Raw genomic sequence first — 15,926 nt, 5'->3', positions numbered from 1 at the left:
ATATTGTCGTTTATTCAATTTCCAATATTTAAAAAAAAAAACTAAAGTCACATAAATTTCAAATTAAAATACTAACTAACAATTAAATAAAAGGCAAAATAACATACTGCATTCTATAAATTATTATATTATATTGAATAAAACATTTTTATATAATTATAGTAATAAAATTACACTTATGAAAATAATTTAAAAAATTAAAATAATTATCTAAAAAATATTTAAACAAATATGTATGATAATATTAAATAATAAATAAAATATTTAAAAATATCAAATGTGTACTATACAATTTACGTCGGATTAAATCACATGAAAAATATATAATTAAATATATAATAATTTTTCAGATATCAAAATAATCAAATTATTGAAAGATAATTACAATTTTTTAACAAGACAAACAATTTTCAAATGAAACAAATAATAAAGATTAAAAAGGATAAATAAGACACTTTTTATTATTATTATTATTAGAAAGTAAACAAAGAGCTAATATAGTTGTATACTCGAACTTGAGACTCAAATATTTCTATTCATGTTAAAAGAATAACAACAAAAAAATAATAATAAAAATATAAAAAAATGATTAATTATGATTGTGATAAGAGAAAAGATACGATATGAATAATTTTTGTAAGTATAAAATAAGTCAAATAATTGAAAGATAGGAGAGAAAATATGTAACCAAAGAAAAAAAAAGTTATAAAACTAAAAAATTATGGGAATATTACCTCTCTAATTATTATATGTAAGTTTTAGGTTACCTAAAAAACATTTTTCAGTAATATAAACAGAAAAAGAGAAGGACAAAGATGAATATTAAACCGAGAACGAGGTTGAAGACGAAACGAAAAGATGTATACATATTTATCAAAATCTTAATGTTTCAATTAAAAAATAGTAAGATATTATCAAAATTTATACATTTACCAATTTAATACAAAAGGATTTCATCAAAAGTAGAATAAATTCAGAGTGCCGGAAGACCAAATTATTTGTCATCATCAATCGGAAATGTTAATATTTTAATTAAGTTGAAATTTTATTTTAATTAAAGTAATTAGACGTTGTTCGGTTGTAAAACTAAACATGAATATAATGGTCTTAATTTTATTTTAGGTGATGTTATTATGACTAACAACACACATCACAAAGAAATATTTTAATTACATCATTAGATCCGCGTAATGAAAATTTTTCAAAAATAATTATTTACATAATTTATAATTTTATTCGATAATTATTTTTTTTTACCGCGTCACACTCATGACGAGTTAAATATTAATTTTAACTATAATCATCGTCTTTAAAACAATAATAAAGTTGTTGTCTTAGGTTTCGATTTATTTAAGACCCATTGACCACCAATTATTCAACAATTGTGAAATCCAATTCACGAAATTGTCCCAGCGAGAAAAATAGTCACAGTTTTTCTTTTCTATAGTTATTTAATCATAGAAATATTGGTTTTTACCGTAGTTATTTTTTAAATTGTATAATAAATGGACATGGAAAATATTTCAATCATTACATTTCAAAAAATAATTATTGTTCTTCAAAAAGAGAATATGCCGCCTTTATCTAATAAAGCTCATATTTTCTTCATATTCGTTTATTTATTTTTTATTTTTTATTGACTTGTCCTGAGGTTACGCGTTTCTGGATTCACCACAACAATTACGCTAACGATGTTCTAAATTTAGTGTCCGTTTCTGATTCTGGTTTTCAAATTGCATCCATTTTCCATTCTGAATTTGTCTTTTTGCATTAACATGTTACAAAAGTGTTTGGGAGCTCAAAGGGCGCGAAGATTCCAGAGAGCTCTCAGGCATTGCAAGGTCACCATCCTCTGCCTGGTCCTCACCCTTGTTGTCCTGCGCGGCACCATCGGTGCTGGAAAATTCGGCACGCCGGAGCAAGACTTCGTCGACATTCGCGACCGTTTCTACTCCCGCAAGCTCCCTGAGAATGACCACCACCTCGGTCACCTGCAATCCACGACGTTCAACGATTCCGATTCCACCACCAATTACAATGTCTTCGACATCAATACCATATTGGTCGACGAACCAGAAGACGAGAACGGCGAGAAATTGAACTCGGAAGAGCCGTATCGTCTCGGCCCCAAAATATCGACATGGGACGAGCAACGATCTCGCTGGCTTCGCAATAACCCCAATTTATCTAATTTCGTTCGGCCCAACAAGCCTCGTGTGCTTCTGGTAACTGGGTCGTCGCCGAAACCGTGCGAGAATCCCGTTGGGGATCATTACTTGTTGAAGTCTATTAAGAACAAAATTGACTATTGTCGTTTGCATGGGATTGAGATGTTTTACAACATGGCACTCTTTGACGCTGAGATGGCAGGGTTCTGGGCCAAGCTTCCTCTGATTCGGAAGCTTCTTTTGTCTCATCCTGAGGTGGAGTTTATATGGTGGATGGATAGTGATGCCATGTTCACGGACATGGCGTTTGAGGTGCCGTGGGAGAGGTATAAAGACCACAACTTGGTGATGCATGGGTGGGATGAGATGGTTTATGATGACAAGAATTGGATTGGGTTGAACACTGGGAGTTTTCTGCTGAGAAATTGTCAGTGGTCTTTGGATATTCTCGATGCTTGGGCTCCAATGGGGCCTAAAGGGAGGGTTAGGGATGAGGCTGGGAAAGTGCTCACGCGTGAGCTCAAGGATAGACCTGTTTTTGAAGCTGATGATCAATCTGCCATGGTTTATCTGCTGGCTAAGGATAGGGACAAGTGGGGTGATAAAGTTTATCTTGAGAACAGTTATTACTTGCATGGTTATTGGGGGATTTTGGTTGATAAGTACGAGGAAATGATTGAGAATTACCATCCTGGTCTCGGGGATCATAGGTGGCCCTTGGTGACTCATTTTGTGGGGTGCAAGCCTTGTGGGAAGTTTGGGGATTACCCTGTCGAAAGGTGCTTGAAACAGATGGATAGGGCCTTCAATTTTGGGGATAATCAGATTCTGCAGATTTATGGATTCACACATAAGTCGTTGGCTAGTAAAGGAGTTAAGAGAATACGGGACGAGACTAGCAATCCCCTTGAGGACAAGGATGAACTTGGGTTGCTTCATCCAAGCATTTAAAACAGTTGAGGTATCATCTTCTAGATGAGTTCCACTCTTTCTGTTCGCGGTTAAATAGTCAGAAAACTCGTCATCTGTGTGCATGTTAGTGCAATTTGTGGCATATTTAGTTACAGAAATAGAAATTCTCACATTTATTTGTGTATATTATGAGAATGTATGTATATATTTTTTTGTAGTCTGTCTCTCTTTCTCGTGCTCAAGCTTCTAAACTTTGTAAATTATTCCTATATGTAGATTGAAGCAATTTTTTTTTACGTAGTAATGAAAAAAGTTTCATCTTGTTTCTGTTTGTAGTTTGCAGTTTGCGGATCTGATGGTACAATTAGTGGTCTCATTATCCACTGTTACAGTTAATATGGTCGCTCTGAACACTAAATGGTCGAATCGAACCAATAAGGACTACGCAGAAACTGGGATAGTGACTGGACTCACTGCCCATACACATTTACAAGGTTACTTGTGATTTAAGACAAATTCTAGATTTAGAGACAGGAAAAGCAATATTTTTTCTGTATCAGATTCCATTCTGCCTGTATGTTAATTATGATCTGATCTGTATATTTTATAATCATCTGCTTTTTCTGAGTGATATAATTTTTAGCTTTTACATCATTAATTATGAAAATTGTTTGCGACGTAAGTACCTAACAGGGGGCTGTAACTGGGACTGGGACTGAGAATTCGCAGTTCTGTAATTTTTTTCCCTTTTAGAACTGTTTCATAAGATATCATTCTCGTTCTCTCCGTTGTAGACTCATGAATGCAATTTGGTTGAAATCTTCAAAAAATACAGTTGAGACAGGGCATTTTCTACAAAACCAGGAACTTGGTATTGAAAGCGTACAAAGAGGTTGAGTTTCTTGGAAAAGTTCCATTTTATCATTTGATTGCATTATCGTTAGTATTAACTTGTGCCATGACAAAGGCAGAGCCAGCAGGTAACTAAGTGAGAAATCAGGTTCAATTGTTGAATGAATAAAACTTCTATGCCAAACTAGATGCGAAGTTGCTGTGTTACTACTATTTATATGAAATAACGCTTTACAACCATCTTCTTCCCTCAACGCCCTTGATCAAATATCATATTTCGTTCCTAATGTTCGAGTATCATGGTATGCTTTGCAGCAGGCGCAGCTTATGCTACTGTTAAGTATGGACAAAGCAATTTTAGTATCTAATGGATCAAAGCATGCCATCTTGCTTATCTGCGAAGTAACCAATTCGCAGACATGTAGACATGGAGAAACATTAAATTTTGAAAAAGCAAAACGACAAATTTACAAATTTAGCACACACCAATCACATTGGAACAACGTAAAAGAGAATAAAGCGTCGTCCAAGCTAAAAAAAAGGAAGGAAAACGGAGTGCAACAAAATACTAGGAAAATATTATTTACCACGCGTGTTTACAGAACAATTCTACATAACACTGTTCAAGTCTTAATCTTCATTGATAGTAGTAGGGTATATATATACATATGTATATATGCGCTCAGACAAAAAGGAGTTTAAGATTTGCAATAGATAGAAAAGCAACCCATGCCAGACAAGGCTTTATCAAATCAGCAGCAATGGGATTGACGGAGCGAAACGCATGCATGCACCCGTACTGACTCACGAACAACCCTAAACAGAGCATCAGGCTGAGCCGTGTAGCCCCAGCAGCGAACACAAGGGGATCCCAGAGCACCGAGAAAAGGAGCTGAATAAAGTAAAGCAACAGAGCCGTGGGGTTTCGGTGGAAACCTCCGTCTGCCCAGACCATCCAGGCGGCGAGACCCATCAAGAAGCTTGTGGCGGGGCAGGTGAAGTGCAGGGCCCAGGAAGGTGGGAACCAGAAGGGCCTTCTGGAAGACAGAGAATCATCTCTGGCAATGAAGGAGCCTACGCATGCTGATAAGACGGTGAGAGAGAGGGGAAGGGTAACAGCTATGGCGAGTGACTTTAGGCCGCGTTTGGCCATCACCTTTCGTTTCTGGCGTTTTTCTCCGATCATCCCGTTGTCGTTCGCGGCGGTGTCTGGATGCGGTGTGAGTCGATGTTTGAGATCATTGGAAGCCATGGAAGATGAGTGAGGAAGAAAGGACGAGACCAGAAGGTTGGTGTTCGTGAAAAAATTCTCGGAGCGTGGTAGTTTTTAAGGAGAGAGACATGGATTGTGTGGTCGAGTGACACGTGGATAGATGTGATGAAGTGATGCAGAGGTTTGGGCGCGTGTGCATGAGACAAACTGTGTGGGTCTCTCTGCACACGTGGAAGCACTCCCAAACTGCACGTGTCCATCTTAGAAAGGAACTGACTCCAGAAGCAGCTTCTATTTTACACCTGTTCATCTCAATTGCTTTTGCCGACGTACTTCATCATACCAAACAAAACTTTTGACCACTTTACACATTTTTAAATTTTAACGATATCACCCTAGTGTCTTTTTTTTATTATTTACAAACTTTTATTTGATATGCACTAAGTCGGGGTTTAAATTTTGTATGCATAAAATATTATTAATTAACTTATTTAATACACATGACCTAGAGAGAATAAACCCGTGTTTAGATGAAGAGAAATTAAAGAAACAAAATAGAGAGATTTTGGTGGACTACTTGACTTTTTTTTTTTTGGACTAAATGGAGTGGAGTGGCAATCTGGTGAGCCCATGAGACGAAGCCCAGAAATACAAATTAGAGAGAACGAGAAAAGAGAGGGCGTTGATCGTGGACGAATGATAAAACGGAAATGGGTGGCAGAAGGTTGAAAAACAGAGAAACCATGGGCGTTGAATCGGTGGCGCCGTCGCCACCACCTCCGAGATCGGAAGGAAAAACCGCTTTGCTCCAAAACCCTAAGATACCATTCGCGCTGGCTCTTCTCTTCGCCGACGCCCTCCTCGTCTCTCTCATAATCGCGTTTGTCCCTTGTAAGTTTCAATTTCCACATCCTCTCCTTCGAAAGGTCAATTCATCGCAGTTGATATACGACGGCGTTTTATGCTTCCAGATACGAAGATAGACTGGGACGCATACATGTCACAGGTTAGCGGGTTTCTCGAAGGGGAAAGAAACTTCCGCAACCTCAAAGGCGACACTGGTCCTCTCGTCTACCCAGCTGGCTTTCTCTACATTTACTCTGCATTTCAGTATCTTACCCAAGGACAAGTTTACCCTGCTCAGGTCACGCATTCAAATTCTTCACTTTCTCATTCTACTTAATTTTCAACAAACAAAGTAATTCATCATTTCTTTCTCTTTTGTCGTTGCAGATTATGTTTGGTGTGTTGTATATCATTAACCTAGCAATCGTTCTCGCCATCTATGTCAAAACCGATGTGGTAAGGATATAATTTTCCTCTGACTAATTGTTGATGTCCATTCTCACTGCTTTTGGAAACTGAAATTTCTATCAGGTTCCTTGGTGGGCCCTTTGCTTACTTTCTCTGTCCAAAAGGGTTCATTCTATCTTCGTGCTTCGTCTGTTTAATGACTGTGTGGCCATGACACTTCTTCATGCTGCATTGCTCTTACTTGTGCACCGAAGGTGGAATCTTGGGTTGATTGTGTTTAGGTAAATGCTCTCATGCTAGAGTTATCATTTTTGTTGTTGTAAGGATAAAATGTTTACGGAGCTTCTGGCAATTTTCTGATAGTGGAGCAGTTTCAGTAAAGATGAATGTGCTTCTTTATGCTCCACCTTTACTGCTCCTCATGCTGAAGGTACATATATACGTGCAATATTTATAGTCAGGGTATGTTGACATCTTTTTCTTTGTCTCCTTACATCGAATGCTCATGTAGCCCGCTTTCTTCACGCACATGCAGGCTATGGATTTCAGTGGCGTGTTATTGGCATTAGCTTGGGCAGCAGTTGTTCAGGTTCCTTGCATTTCATTTTCCTTTGTATATTTATAATTTGTAAGACAATAATTGCACGCGTTGTTATTTATAGAGTGCATAAATTAGGTGTCTGATGGTTGGTTATTTTTTTGTTTTAAAATAATATTTCTGTATTAGCAGGTGAGTTTCTCTTCTTGGGCCTCAAGTTTGTTTGATTCTCTAGAGTGTGCAATGTCCAATTTTGGTAACGCCAGTTAACTCCAGTATGGTTAACTTCTGCCATAGATATTACTGGGGCTTCCTTTCCTGGTTTCATATCCAGTTGCGTACATATCGAGCGCATTCAATCTTGGCCGTGTCTTCATCCATTTCTGGTACCTATTTTTTAAGTGTGCCCTTTATGTATGCTTGATATGATAACCATGAACTCCGAAAACAAATTTAGCTTTTAGTATAATCTGAAACCCTTTTTTCCTGTGGTCAAAGTGATGATGTGTGGTAGACAGGAATATAAGAGTATCTAAAGTTTTATTTTCTGCAACGATCCTCTGGCACTAAGGAACATAATTAGATAGGTGCGTTTTTAGATGCAATAATACATAAGCTAATAAGCTGCTGAAGATATGGTATATTATTTTGGGGGTGATTAGATATACTGCTAACATTTTTCAGGTTGAACTTGTTTTTGACTAGTGCCTAAATTATAATTCGTAAGGGTTAGATTGAGAAGTAGAGCTGCTGATAAACTCTTTTTTTTTTCATGCTGCATGCCTATGTCTATAACTTTGATATATTCATGTGATAATTAATGCCTGCATTCAACCATGTCCTCATTTATATATTATTGTTCTTTATTTGTAAAGCGATTCACACAAAAAAATCTGCTTCTATTTGACCTAAGTGAAAAATCTGCTTCTATGTGAGCAACACACTGTATTCCCTTGTGAAAGCCTGGTTGGAACTTGGAAGCTAATTTAGCATGGTACTAAGAATAAGATTTTTCAGAACTGGGTTTTGGTGAATGAGGAGTCTTGATCCCGGCTAATGGTATTACATGCACCATTTAACTCAATTGGGACGCAACCTGTTTCATTTCAATTTAAAGCTCAAAGGGGATCTGAGTAGTATATTGATGTTGATGTATTGAGTTTGTGGTATCTTTAATTTTGAGAAACTGTATTATTTCTTATGTTATCAGTTAGATGTTTCCTGATGTATTATTTCAATTTATGTTATCAGGTCTGTTAACTTCAAATTCATCCCTGAGCCAGTATTTGTGTCCAAGGGATTTGCCATCTTTTTGTTGGCTGCTCACCTCATATTACTTGCTTCATTTGCGCATTATAGTTGGTGCAAGTAGGTATAAAGGTTTATTTTTCTTTTATTTTCTTCAATACAGAAAATGCTAGGAACCCCCTTCAACTATAGGTTAATTGCTGGAAAGCCCTCCTTGGTTTAAAACTCAGTAAGACTTCTTGAACTTCAAACTTACAGAAGCTTTATGCACATACATTAGGGGTTCAGTTCATTCTAGCTGTACAATCTTTTAAATTCAGGGAGGTGAGTTTTGAAGGTTTTTTGCTATTAACCTATTTAGTAGGGGATTATATTTGTAATTTGGAAAAGAAACTTAATATATCGTGTCAAGTCATAGATTTAATAAGTCATTTTTCTTCTGTTTGACCAATAAATAATGAGAATCAGCAATGCTTTGTATTTTGTGGTACCAAATGTTGGACAGTCTTTGACGTGTCAACAAGATCATAAATAGGTGCCATAGTCTTGTAGAGATGAGAATGCTGTGTTGATGAGTATACTTACTACTAGAATAGATAGGATGGATGCATGAATGTATTAGAGAGAAGGTAGGAGTAACTATTATTCAGGGGAAGATGGTAGGAATGTATTTAAGATGGTTTGGCCATGTTGGAAGATGATAGACTCAAATGAATAGAGTTGATTAGATAGAGGATAACTTAAGATGGACTTGGATCTAAATGGCTTTGCCAACGACCTGGTATTTGACAGTACACAATAACATTGTCTTATTATGAAGTGAGTCCCATCTAGGCGGAAATGACTTGTGTTGTTGTTGTCATTAGTGGTGGTGGTGCTGGTGTGACCAGTGTATATTATTGTCCATACTGTGGACATCATAATTGGGATTCATAAGAACTGTGATGTATACTTGAAATATTGATGCAGCTGGATTACATGTTGACTTCTTTGTTACTTACAGACACGAAGGGGGACTTTGCAACTTTCTGCATTCCAGATATGTCTTTATGAGAATGAGGTTTGCGGTTTTCTTCTCTTCCTCGTTTTCTAAGAAGGTTGGCAAGAGCGGTTCATCATCCCTCCAGATCCTAAATAAAGAACGTTAGTGATCAGTCTCTTGTAGGATTTAAGAACATTTCTTCCCCTTTTTGTGATAAGTGATGCTAACTTTTTACCTTTGCTCAGATATTGTGACAACTATGTTTGTTGGGAACTTCATTGGCATTGTATGTGCTCGGTCATTGCATTATCAGTTCTATTCTTGGTATGTGCTCTCTGCTTAATTTATTCTTACTCAACAAAAATAGTTTAAAGAAAGGAAAACGAAAAACCCACCTGCGAAATTTATTAAGATGATAGAAGATGCATCTATGACCTCTGAGCTCCGTGTTTCTATTATAGTGTGAGGACATTCTCATTTAGAAATACCTTTTCACTCATCTTCATCTGGTAGATGATTGTGTTACGTTTTGTTATTTTCTTTTGGTGAATAGACATTAGCTTTCGATTTAAATTTATTGGCCAGGTTTTCCTCAATTTCCATCTGTGCTGATATTTCATTTAGTGTTGTCCTTATTGTAGATATGTCATCGGTAAAATCCTCTTATTTATAACTGAACTTATTTCTCTCTGAAATTATTTACCTTCTTTGTGTTCAATCTTCTCTAACAAATTTTGGTAGACAGGTATTATGCAAACCAAAAAACAGTTCATGTTTGTGGTTTTGTATTCTGAAATAACCCCGGTGCTAATTCTCGCTATTTGTTATGGTACAGGTACTTCTATAGTTTACCTTACTTGTTGTGGAGAACGCATTACCCAACGTTGTTGCGGTAGGTTTGACCCACTTCCCATGGTTTTATTTTGTATTGAATTAATAAATTAATAAATTAATAAATAATCTATTTCTGTACTTGGCATCCACAAGCAGTTTGATTTTGTTCGTGGGAGTGGAGGTGTGCTGGAATATCTATCCTTCGAATAGTCTTTCTTCAGCATTACTTCTCTGTCTTCACTTAATTATTCTGTGGGGTTTGTGGTCTGCTCCACCTGAGCATCCTTATGAACAGTATAAGCCATCCTCTGGGAAAAACAAATAGAAGTTCAAAGGTTCCTCTCCGTCTATTTTTGTGGTGGATAAAGGATCATCCCTTATCATTTATCACTGCTTCCCCTTTGATGTAGATGTTTGTGATGATGTATCTTGGAGCAGCACAAGGACTACTAACTTGTGGATGTAAAACAGAGTATGGGAGCCAGAATTCCTTATTAGATATGCCCATCTTTTTATGTTTTATTTTTCCAATTCCTTTGCTCTCTACAGAACCAAAGTTTTGTACTTGCAAATGATAGTGTATCTAAAATGAAATTATTGTCATTTAATAGCATAAACCAATCAGTATCGACGAAATCTTATTTTATTTTTTATATCTGATAACTTTAATTAAGAAATGAAAATTTTCCAGTGTTCAGTTGAAAATATCCTTCATCTTTGTTACATATCTATACTTTTTTTTTCTTAATTTAACAACTGTCTGTTTTAGTGTACATTTTTTTATTCATTGTATCTTTATACTCATTAACCAATTTTTTTTATCTATAATCTATAACAAATAATAATAATAATAATAATAATAATAATAATAATAATAATAATATGGATTAGATAGTGACCGAATTTTTCTTCTATACTTTTTTACCCGTCTATTATTTGTATTTTTAAATTTATCAACGAAATTTTTAGTTTTTATTATCTAATAAAAGTTGAAAGGTTTTTATTTTATAATTCTAATTTTTATCATATCTTAATTGAAATTTATATTTTCTATTTACTTTTTATATACATGCATTATTGTTATTTTACTTTTTATTTTAATGAAATCTTACATGTACTTGTTAACTCATAAGTTTTTATAATTTTAATATAAATTTTAGTAACATTTTTACTTAATTTTACTATAATAATTATTATGTGTTCATATATTTATTTTTTTCATCGACAAAAGTTGAACATATTGCACGTTTCTATTAGTAATAGTAATTAACATAAATATAAATTTTAAAGATTTTGTTATTATATTAATAAAAGGAAATTGTTAAGTGGGTATACTTGGAAAAACAATGTTAAGAATATATTTTTCCTTACCTAAACCAATTGTCCCATTGAAATGTTATTTTAAAGTTAAAGACTATTGTAAATAAGCAGATTTGTTTATCAATGAATAAATTCAAATAAAAGAAAAAGGCAGATTGTTTAGGTAAGGAGAAATCAGAAAGAGGATAATATAATAAAAATAGAAAATCTAAGTAGAAATTATTTCAAAAATAATTTCTGAAATAAGTGTCATGAAGATGAATAGAAGGGAGTGATTTCACTGTTAAGTAAGCAGAGTGGAAGTCTGCACTTATTTTCTTGTGGTATAGACTTTGAAAGCAGTTGAAGGAGTTGGAAGTGAAATTTTAATCATAGCATGGTTAGGCTCTCCCTTCCTAATTTCCCTCTGTTATCATTACATTAGTACTTGATTTTTCATATAGGAGTATCAATTTTAATATTTAAGAAACTAGGGTTTTCAATATCAATTTGTATGGCTCAATTAGGGAATTTTTTGTGGTGGTACTGGATGTATTGCAGTCCGTTGCATTGAATGGTTAAATGTTATTTCAATTTTATTTCAATTGTTATTTTAGGTTCTTTTTTTATCAGTACTTCCCTTTTCATGACAGGACGGACACGATTCTGAAGACCCAAAGCAAAGCACTGCTGATATGACAGCTTTTGTAAGTTATTAAGCAATGGTTTTGTTCTATGTTTCATTTATGTGTTTATGCGAATGCCAATAATGCTAGTAACTGGTTGTTGCTTATAACATTTGAGAAAACAATTTTATATTACTAGTTTAATGGTTAGAACCATTTCATTCTGCTTATTTGGTCTGGACCAAAGTCCACGATGAGAGTGGGAATACGAATTGTTGCTATTGTCTGTTAATTTTTTTGACCTTTGTTTCTCCCTTTTCTCTCTTCAGGTGCAAAATCTTCTTCAACAGATGGTGAGTTGTGCACTCTAGGCTCGTTGTCCTGCAATGCTGATTGTCAGTATATATTTCACTGCTCCTAACAAGAATTTTGTTTCCAGCAAATTAGGTTCCAGACAATGTCTGACTCCATAATTACAAAGAATATCCTTTTTATTCTTATGATAATATTGAATGGTAAGTTTTAAAGAAATCAATTTCAGAAAATGTAATTCATAATAGTGGTTTTTCCCAGGAAATAAGATGATTCAAAGTGCTCAAAGAACAATTGATCTTAGGCGTTGTCATGTTGCTAACTTACATTCTTTATTGACAAGCTTGCAAGGAATGCTTTTGAAGATTTATGGAATTAAATGGGAGTTTCAAAGTTTGATTTTGCTGAACTGTTTGTGTTTTGAATCGGTCTTTATAATTCATAGGCTACCCTATTATACTATAAAATGCGAATCAATTGTTTCTTCACACAGCTCTGCATAATCCTTTTTCTTTATGAACTCAAGAATGTGTACAATTTGCGTTGTGACTTATGCAACTTATGTACATTTGTGATTGAGTGGTGTCATATATATGCTGGCTAAGTCAGAATGGACAATGATGCAAATTGTATCACCTTACATAATTATAATTATTGCTGACTTTCCCATTAAAAAACTGCTTAAGTAATGTTTTTCTTAACGTCAAGCACTTGATGAGATGGGAAACCGTATAAATGAGTTGGAACAAAGCATCAATGATCTAAGAGCAGAGATGGGAGTGGAGAGCACTCCATCACCTGTGGCCCCTGTTGCCCGTGCTAAGCCAAAGGAAGAAGAGTCGAACAAAGAAGAAGGTCCTGCTTGAGTGACATTTGTGTTCTATTGTCTTGTTTTGTATCTTGTCGTAATATCTGAATTAGATTTAAAATTCATTTCTTAATACTTCTTAACACATAGTTCAGGATTCTGGATTCTGTGACACTGTGTCTAGTGAACTTTGTCTATGGTAGCTAAAAATTACTGTTCAAACTATGTAAAATGCAAAGTCTCGACGTTGATTTCTTGTGTTTTTGTAATTGGTATGTGCTAGATTGGGTGCCATGTGTTTGTGGATGATATTTCCTATACTTTAACTTGCTTGATTACTTTAGTTTCCTCCTGAGCCCTGCCTCATTCTATTTTTGCTGTAATAGTGCTCTGAGAACTTTTACTCAAATCTCAGTCTCATGAAGCAAATTAGAGTAATGCTGAAAATTCTTATTGATCGGCAAAGTTGACACAAACAAATTTATTTGCTCTGACTACTGTTTACTTACAGTTCCCGATAGTTACCTAGCTGTTTATGTTCATTTGATATAAAAATAAAGGTTTTGAGATCTGCAAATCTGTATTTAAAACACATCACTGTCTGAATAGGCGACTTTTTTATTGCTTAAAAACCTCATACTCTATGTTTAACTATGAATCCAAACATTGTATATAATAAACATGTTTCTAGCACCCTTTGCACCTTCTACGGTGGAAAGTCATGTTTGAGGTGGAGTAAGCAGAAAAAAAACACACACACAACTATATTAACAGTAGCCACACCAGTGAAGATTAATTTACAGAAAATTACAGAAACAGAGACTAATACAGAATTCAGAGTAAAACATAGCAAGTGCATGTTTGAGTTGCTGTTCATTCAAATTGTTGTGACAGTTATTCTAATACAGTTCCAACCCTTTTGCAAACATTGTTGAGTGTGAAGAACATGAACTCAAACATGCAGAAAGTTGTAATTGATCTAAGAATTTCGGCAACGGGTGATGGTGGGGCAGCCACGGGTGTAAGGATTAGCTTCTGCACCTGGCTTGCAGTTGTAGTAGGAAGCACCCCTTCTAGAACATGGCACAGTGTTACGTTGCAGCGCCTTGTAGCTTATATACTGTGAAGTAGCTAGAATGCGCCGGTGGGACTCTGAGTCCATTCCAAACTCACCCTCTTCCATGCACTCTTCTATGGAGCCTTGGCAAGGTGCTGTTGTCTTAGGCACCCACCTTACACGCTGCTCACCTATTGCCCCTACTATGGAGGGAATAATGGACATAGCCACCAACAACATGGCCAAGAGAAAAGAAGCACTTGACATTGTTTTGAGGTGAAGAAGATGGTGTTCTTATTCTTCTCTAGAGTTCTAAGTCTTCCATTCATTCTATTCTCTCCTTTTATAGAAGCTTTACTAGGAGAGTAGGAACGGTAAACTTGTATCAGAAGGATTTCAGTTTTATAACAGGGAACTGTTAAATGTCACTTTTTCTTTTCATGACATTAGAAATAATTTAATGTTAGAATATCATATAATAATGATTAAATATATTTTTAATCCTGGACATGTAAATTATAATTCTCAAACTTTAAAAATAAATAAATATAGTTCTTTTAATTCAAACGGTACATTTTTGTCATGTCAATGGTGTTTTCAGTTTTATATTGGTGTTTGAATTGTTTATACCGTTTGATACATTTTAACTCAAATGTCAGACTGGAGTACCATTTAACACACCATTTAACGTGTAAAAAAATTTAACAGTGTTAGATTAAAAAGGACTATATTCATTCCTTTTTTAAATTTGGAAAAAAAAGTATATCAAAGTTTAAAATGCGAATAAATTTCAATTTTAAGGATACAAACATATTTGACCCTAATAATAATAATAATAATAATAATAATAATAATAATAATAATAATAATAACCTAGCACTTACTAATAATATCATTTTCTAGTGATCTCGAAGTTCAAATTTGTTTCAATTGCTAAGAAGAAAAAGTTGGGTACACGATGAATAAACCATTCAAAACCTACCAAGAAAATGATATTAAGAATGAAGGGGCATGGATGCTACTAGGTTTAGATTCAAAGCATTAACTAATTAACTTTGAAATGTCTAATGTTGGGCCTAAGATGTATGGTTTACGCATATGGTTAATTCAATATTTTGTGGAGTCTGAGGCCTTAAAAATTGATGTTGGGTTTGAAATAATGTTGCTCACGATAGGCCACTATAAGTCATTTTACCTGCCAAATTTCTTTCGCTAATTCACATTAAAAAACAGCTTCTCATGAAAGCAAGCAATCGTGCTTATCCTAACAGACAAAATATATAGTAGCATTACCTCCAATATTCCACAGTTGCCATTTCATGTTATAGCCATTAATTTTTTTTTTCAAGAATATTTGCTTTTAAAAATTTCTGGAAAATTTAAAAACTATTTATAAAAAAAATTGATACATATATGCACATCAGCACAAGTTACTTTAAGTAATAAAAAAATGATTCTCCTTAAATAAAATCTTGGGTTTCAGTTTTACGAACAAAACGAGTAAATTCTGGAAGTTTACCCGTTTAAATAAGTCTTGTAAAATAATTTTATATTATGGATGATAGTTTTGTTAACTTTTATAGTAATTAACTACTTTATAAAACATGCCAATAATGATTTTTGATAGCATAAGTCCTTAAATTGTCTGTGTTTTGTCAGATTACTTAATTTTGTAAAAATTATAGCTCAGATGTTCTGCTTTACGATGAAAAAATTGAATTGTACAAAAGATGATGTTTTTGTTATTATGTAACATAACACTTTTATTAACGTGTACCAATTATTAGAATGTGTTTTCTTCTTTAAACACATTAACTCACCAC

The 15,926-nt window shown here is 34.5% G+C and overlaps 5 protein-coding genes across 7 annotated transcripts; 3 read left to right on the top strand and 2 right to left on the bottom strand.

The window, feature by feature from the left end:
• The first annotated feature begins 1,643 nt into the window (after positions 1-1,643).
• Positions 1,644-3,817, top strand: LOC114186271 (xyloglucan 6-xylosyltransferase 2-like). Its single transcript, XM_028074332.1, has 2 exons — positions 1,644-3,129; positions 3,417-3,817. The coding sequence occupies exon 1, from the start codon at positions 1,776-1,778 to the stop codon at positions 3,117-3,119; it is 1,344 nt and encodes a 447-aa protein (XP_027930133.1). The 5' UTR covers positions 1,644-1,775; the 3' UTR covers positions 3,120-3,129; positions 3,417-3,817.
• Positions 3,818-4,488: 671 nt separating this feature from the next.
• LOC114186293 (translocator protein homolog) lies at positions 4,489-5,251 on the bottom strand. The gene has a single exon (XM_028074352.1). The coding sequence runs from the start codon at positions 5,182-5,184 to the stop codon at positions 4,615-4,617; it is 570 nt and encodes a 189-aa protein (XP_027930153.1). The 5' UTR covers positions 5,185-5,251; the 3' UTR covers positions 4,489-4,614.
• A 447-nt stretch (positions 5,252-5,698) lies between these two features.
• Positions 5,699-10,647, top strand: LOC114186261 (dol-P-Man:Man(5)GlcNAc(2)-PP-Dol alpha-1,3-mannosyltransferase). Of its 2 annotated transcripts, XM_028074321.1 has the most exons (13): positions 5,699-6,036; positions 6,117-6,289; positions 6,379-6,447; positions 6,523-6,680; positions 6,763-6,829; positions 6,935-6,988; positions 7,235-7,323; positions 8,189-8,305; positions 9,189-9,328; positions 9,413-9,491; positions 10,003-10,059; positions 10,158-10,336; positions 10,412-10,647. In XM_028074321.1, exons 1-12 carry the CDS (start codon positions 5,856-5,858, stop codon positions 10,324-10,326), a joined length of 1,353 nt encoding a protein of 450 aa, XP_027930122.1. In that variant the 5' UTR covers positions 5,699-5,855; the 3' UTR covers positions 10,327-10,336; positions 10,412-10,647. The 2 variants fall into 2 exon arrangements, with proteins under 2 accessions (XP_027930122.1, XP_027930111.1); XM_028074310.1 differs by having other exon boundaries at positions 5,700-6,036; positions 10,158-10,637.
• Positions 10,648-11,427: 780 nt separating this feature from the next.
• On the top strand, positions 11,428-13,394 carry LOC114175046 (heat shock factor-binding protein-like). 2 transcript variants are annotated; one of them, XM_028059800.1, is made up of 5 exons: positions 11,428-11,700; positions 11,954-12,007; positions 12,256-12,279; positions 12,366-12,441; positions 12,947-13,394. In XM_028059800.1, the coding sequence occupies exons 1-5, from the start codon at positions 11,698-11,700 to the stop codon at positions 13,102-13,104; spliced, it is 315 nt and encodes a 104-aa protein (XP_027915601.1). In that variant the 5' UTR covers positions 11,428-11,697; the 3' UTR covers positions 13,105-13,394. The 2 variants fall into 2 exon arrangements, with proteins under 2 accessions (XP_027915601.1, XP_027915609.1); XM_028059808.1 differs by having other exon boundaries at positions 11,429-11,700; positions 12,366-12,408; positions 12,950-13,394.
• Positions 13,395-13,788: 394 nt separating this feature from the next.
• LOC114175035 (rapid alkalinization factor-like) lies at positions 13,789-14,515 on the bottom strand. The gene has a single exon (XM_028059794.1). The coding sequence runs from the start codon at positions 14,368-14,370 to the stop codon at positions 14,026-14,028; it is 345 nt and encodes a 114-aa protein (XP_027915595.1). The 5' UTR covers positions 14,371-14,515; the 3' UTR covers positions 13,789-14,025.
• Positions 14,516-15,926: the final 1,411 nt, after the last annotated feature.

Source organism: Vigna unguiculata, chromosome 1 (assembly GCF_004118075.2).
Source record: "Vigna unguiculata cultivar IT97K-499-35 chromosome 1, ASM411807v1, whole genome shotgun sequence".
Lineage (NCBI taxonomy): Eukaryota > Viridiplantae > Streptophyta > Magnoliopsida > Fabales > Fabaceae > Vigna > Vigna unguiculata.
The sequence above is the reverse complement of the archived record's forward strand: the minus strand, read 5'-3'. Positions and strand labels throughout refer to the sequence as shown.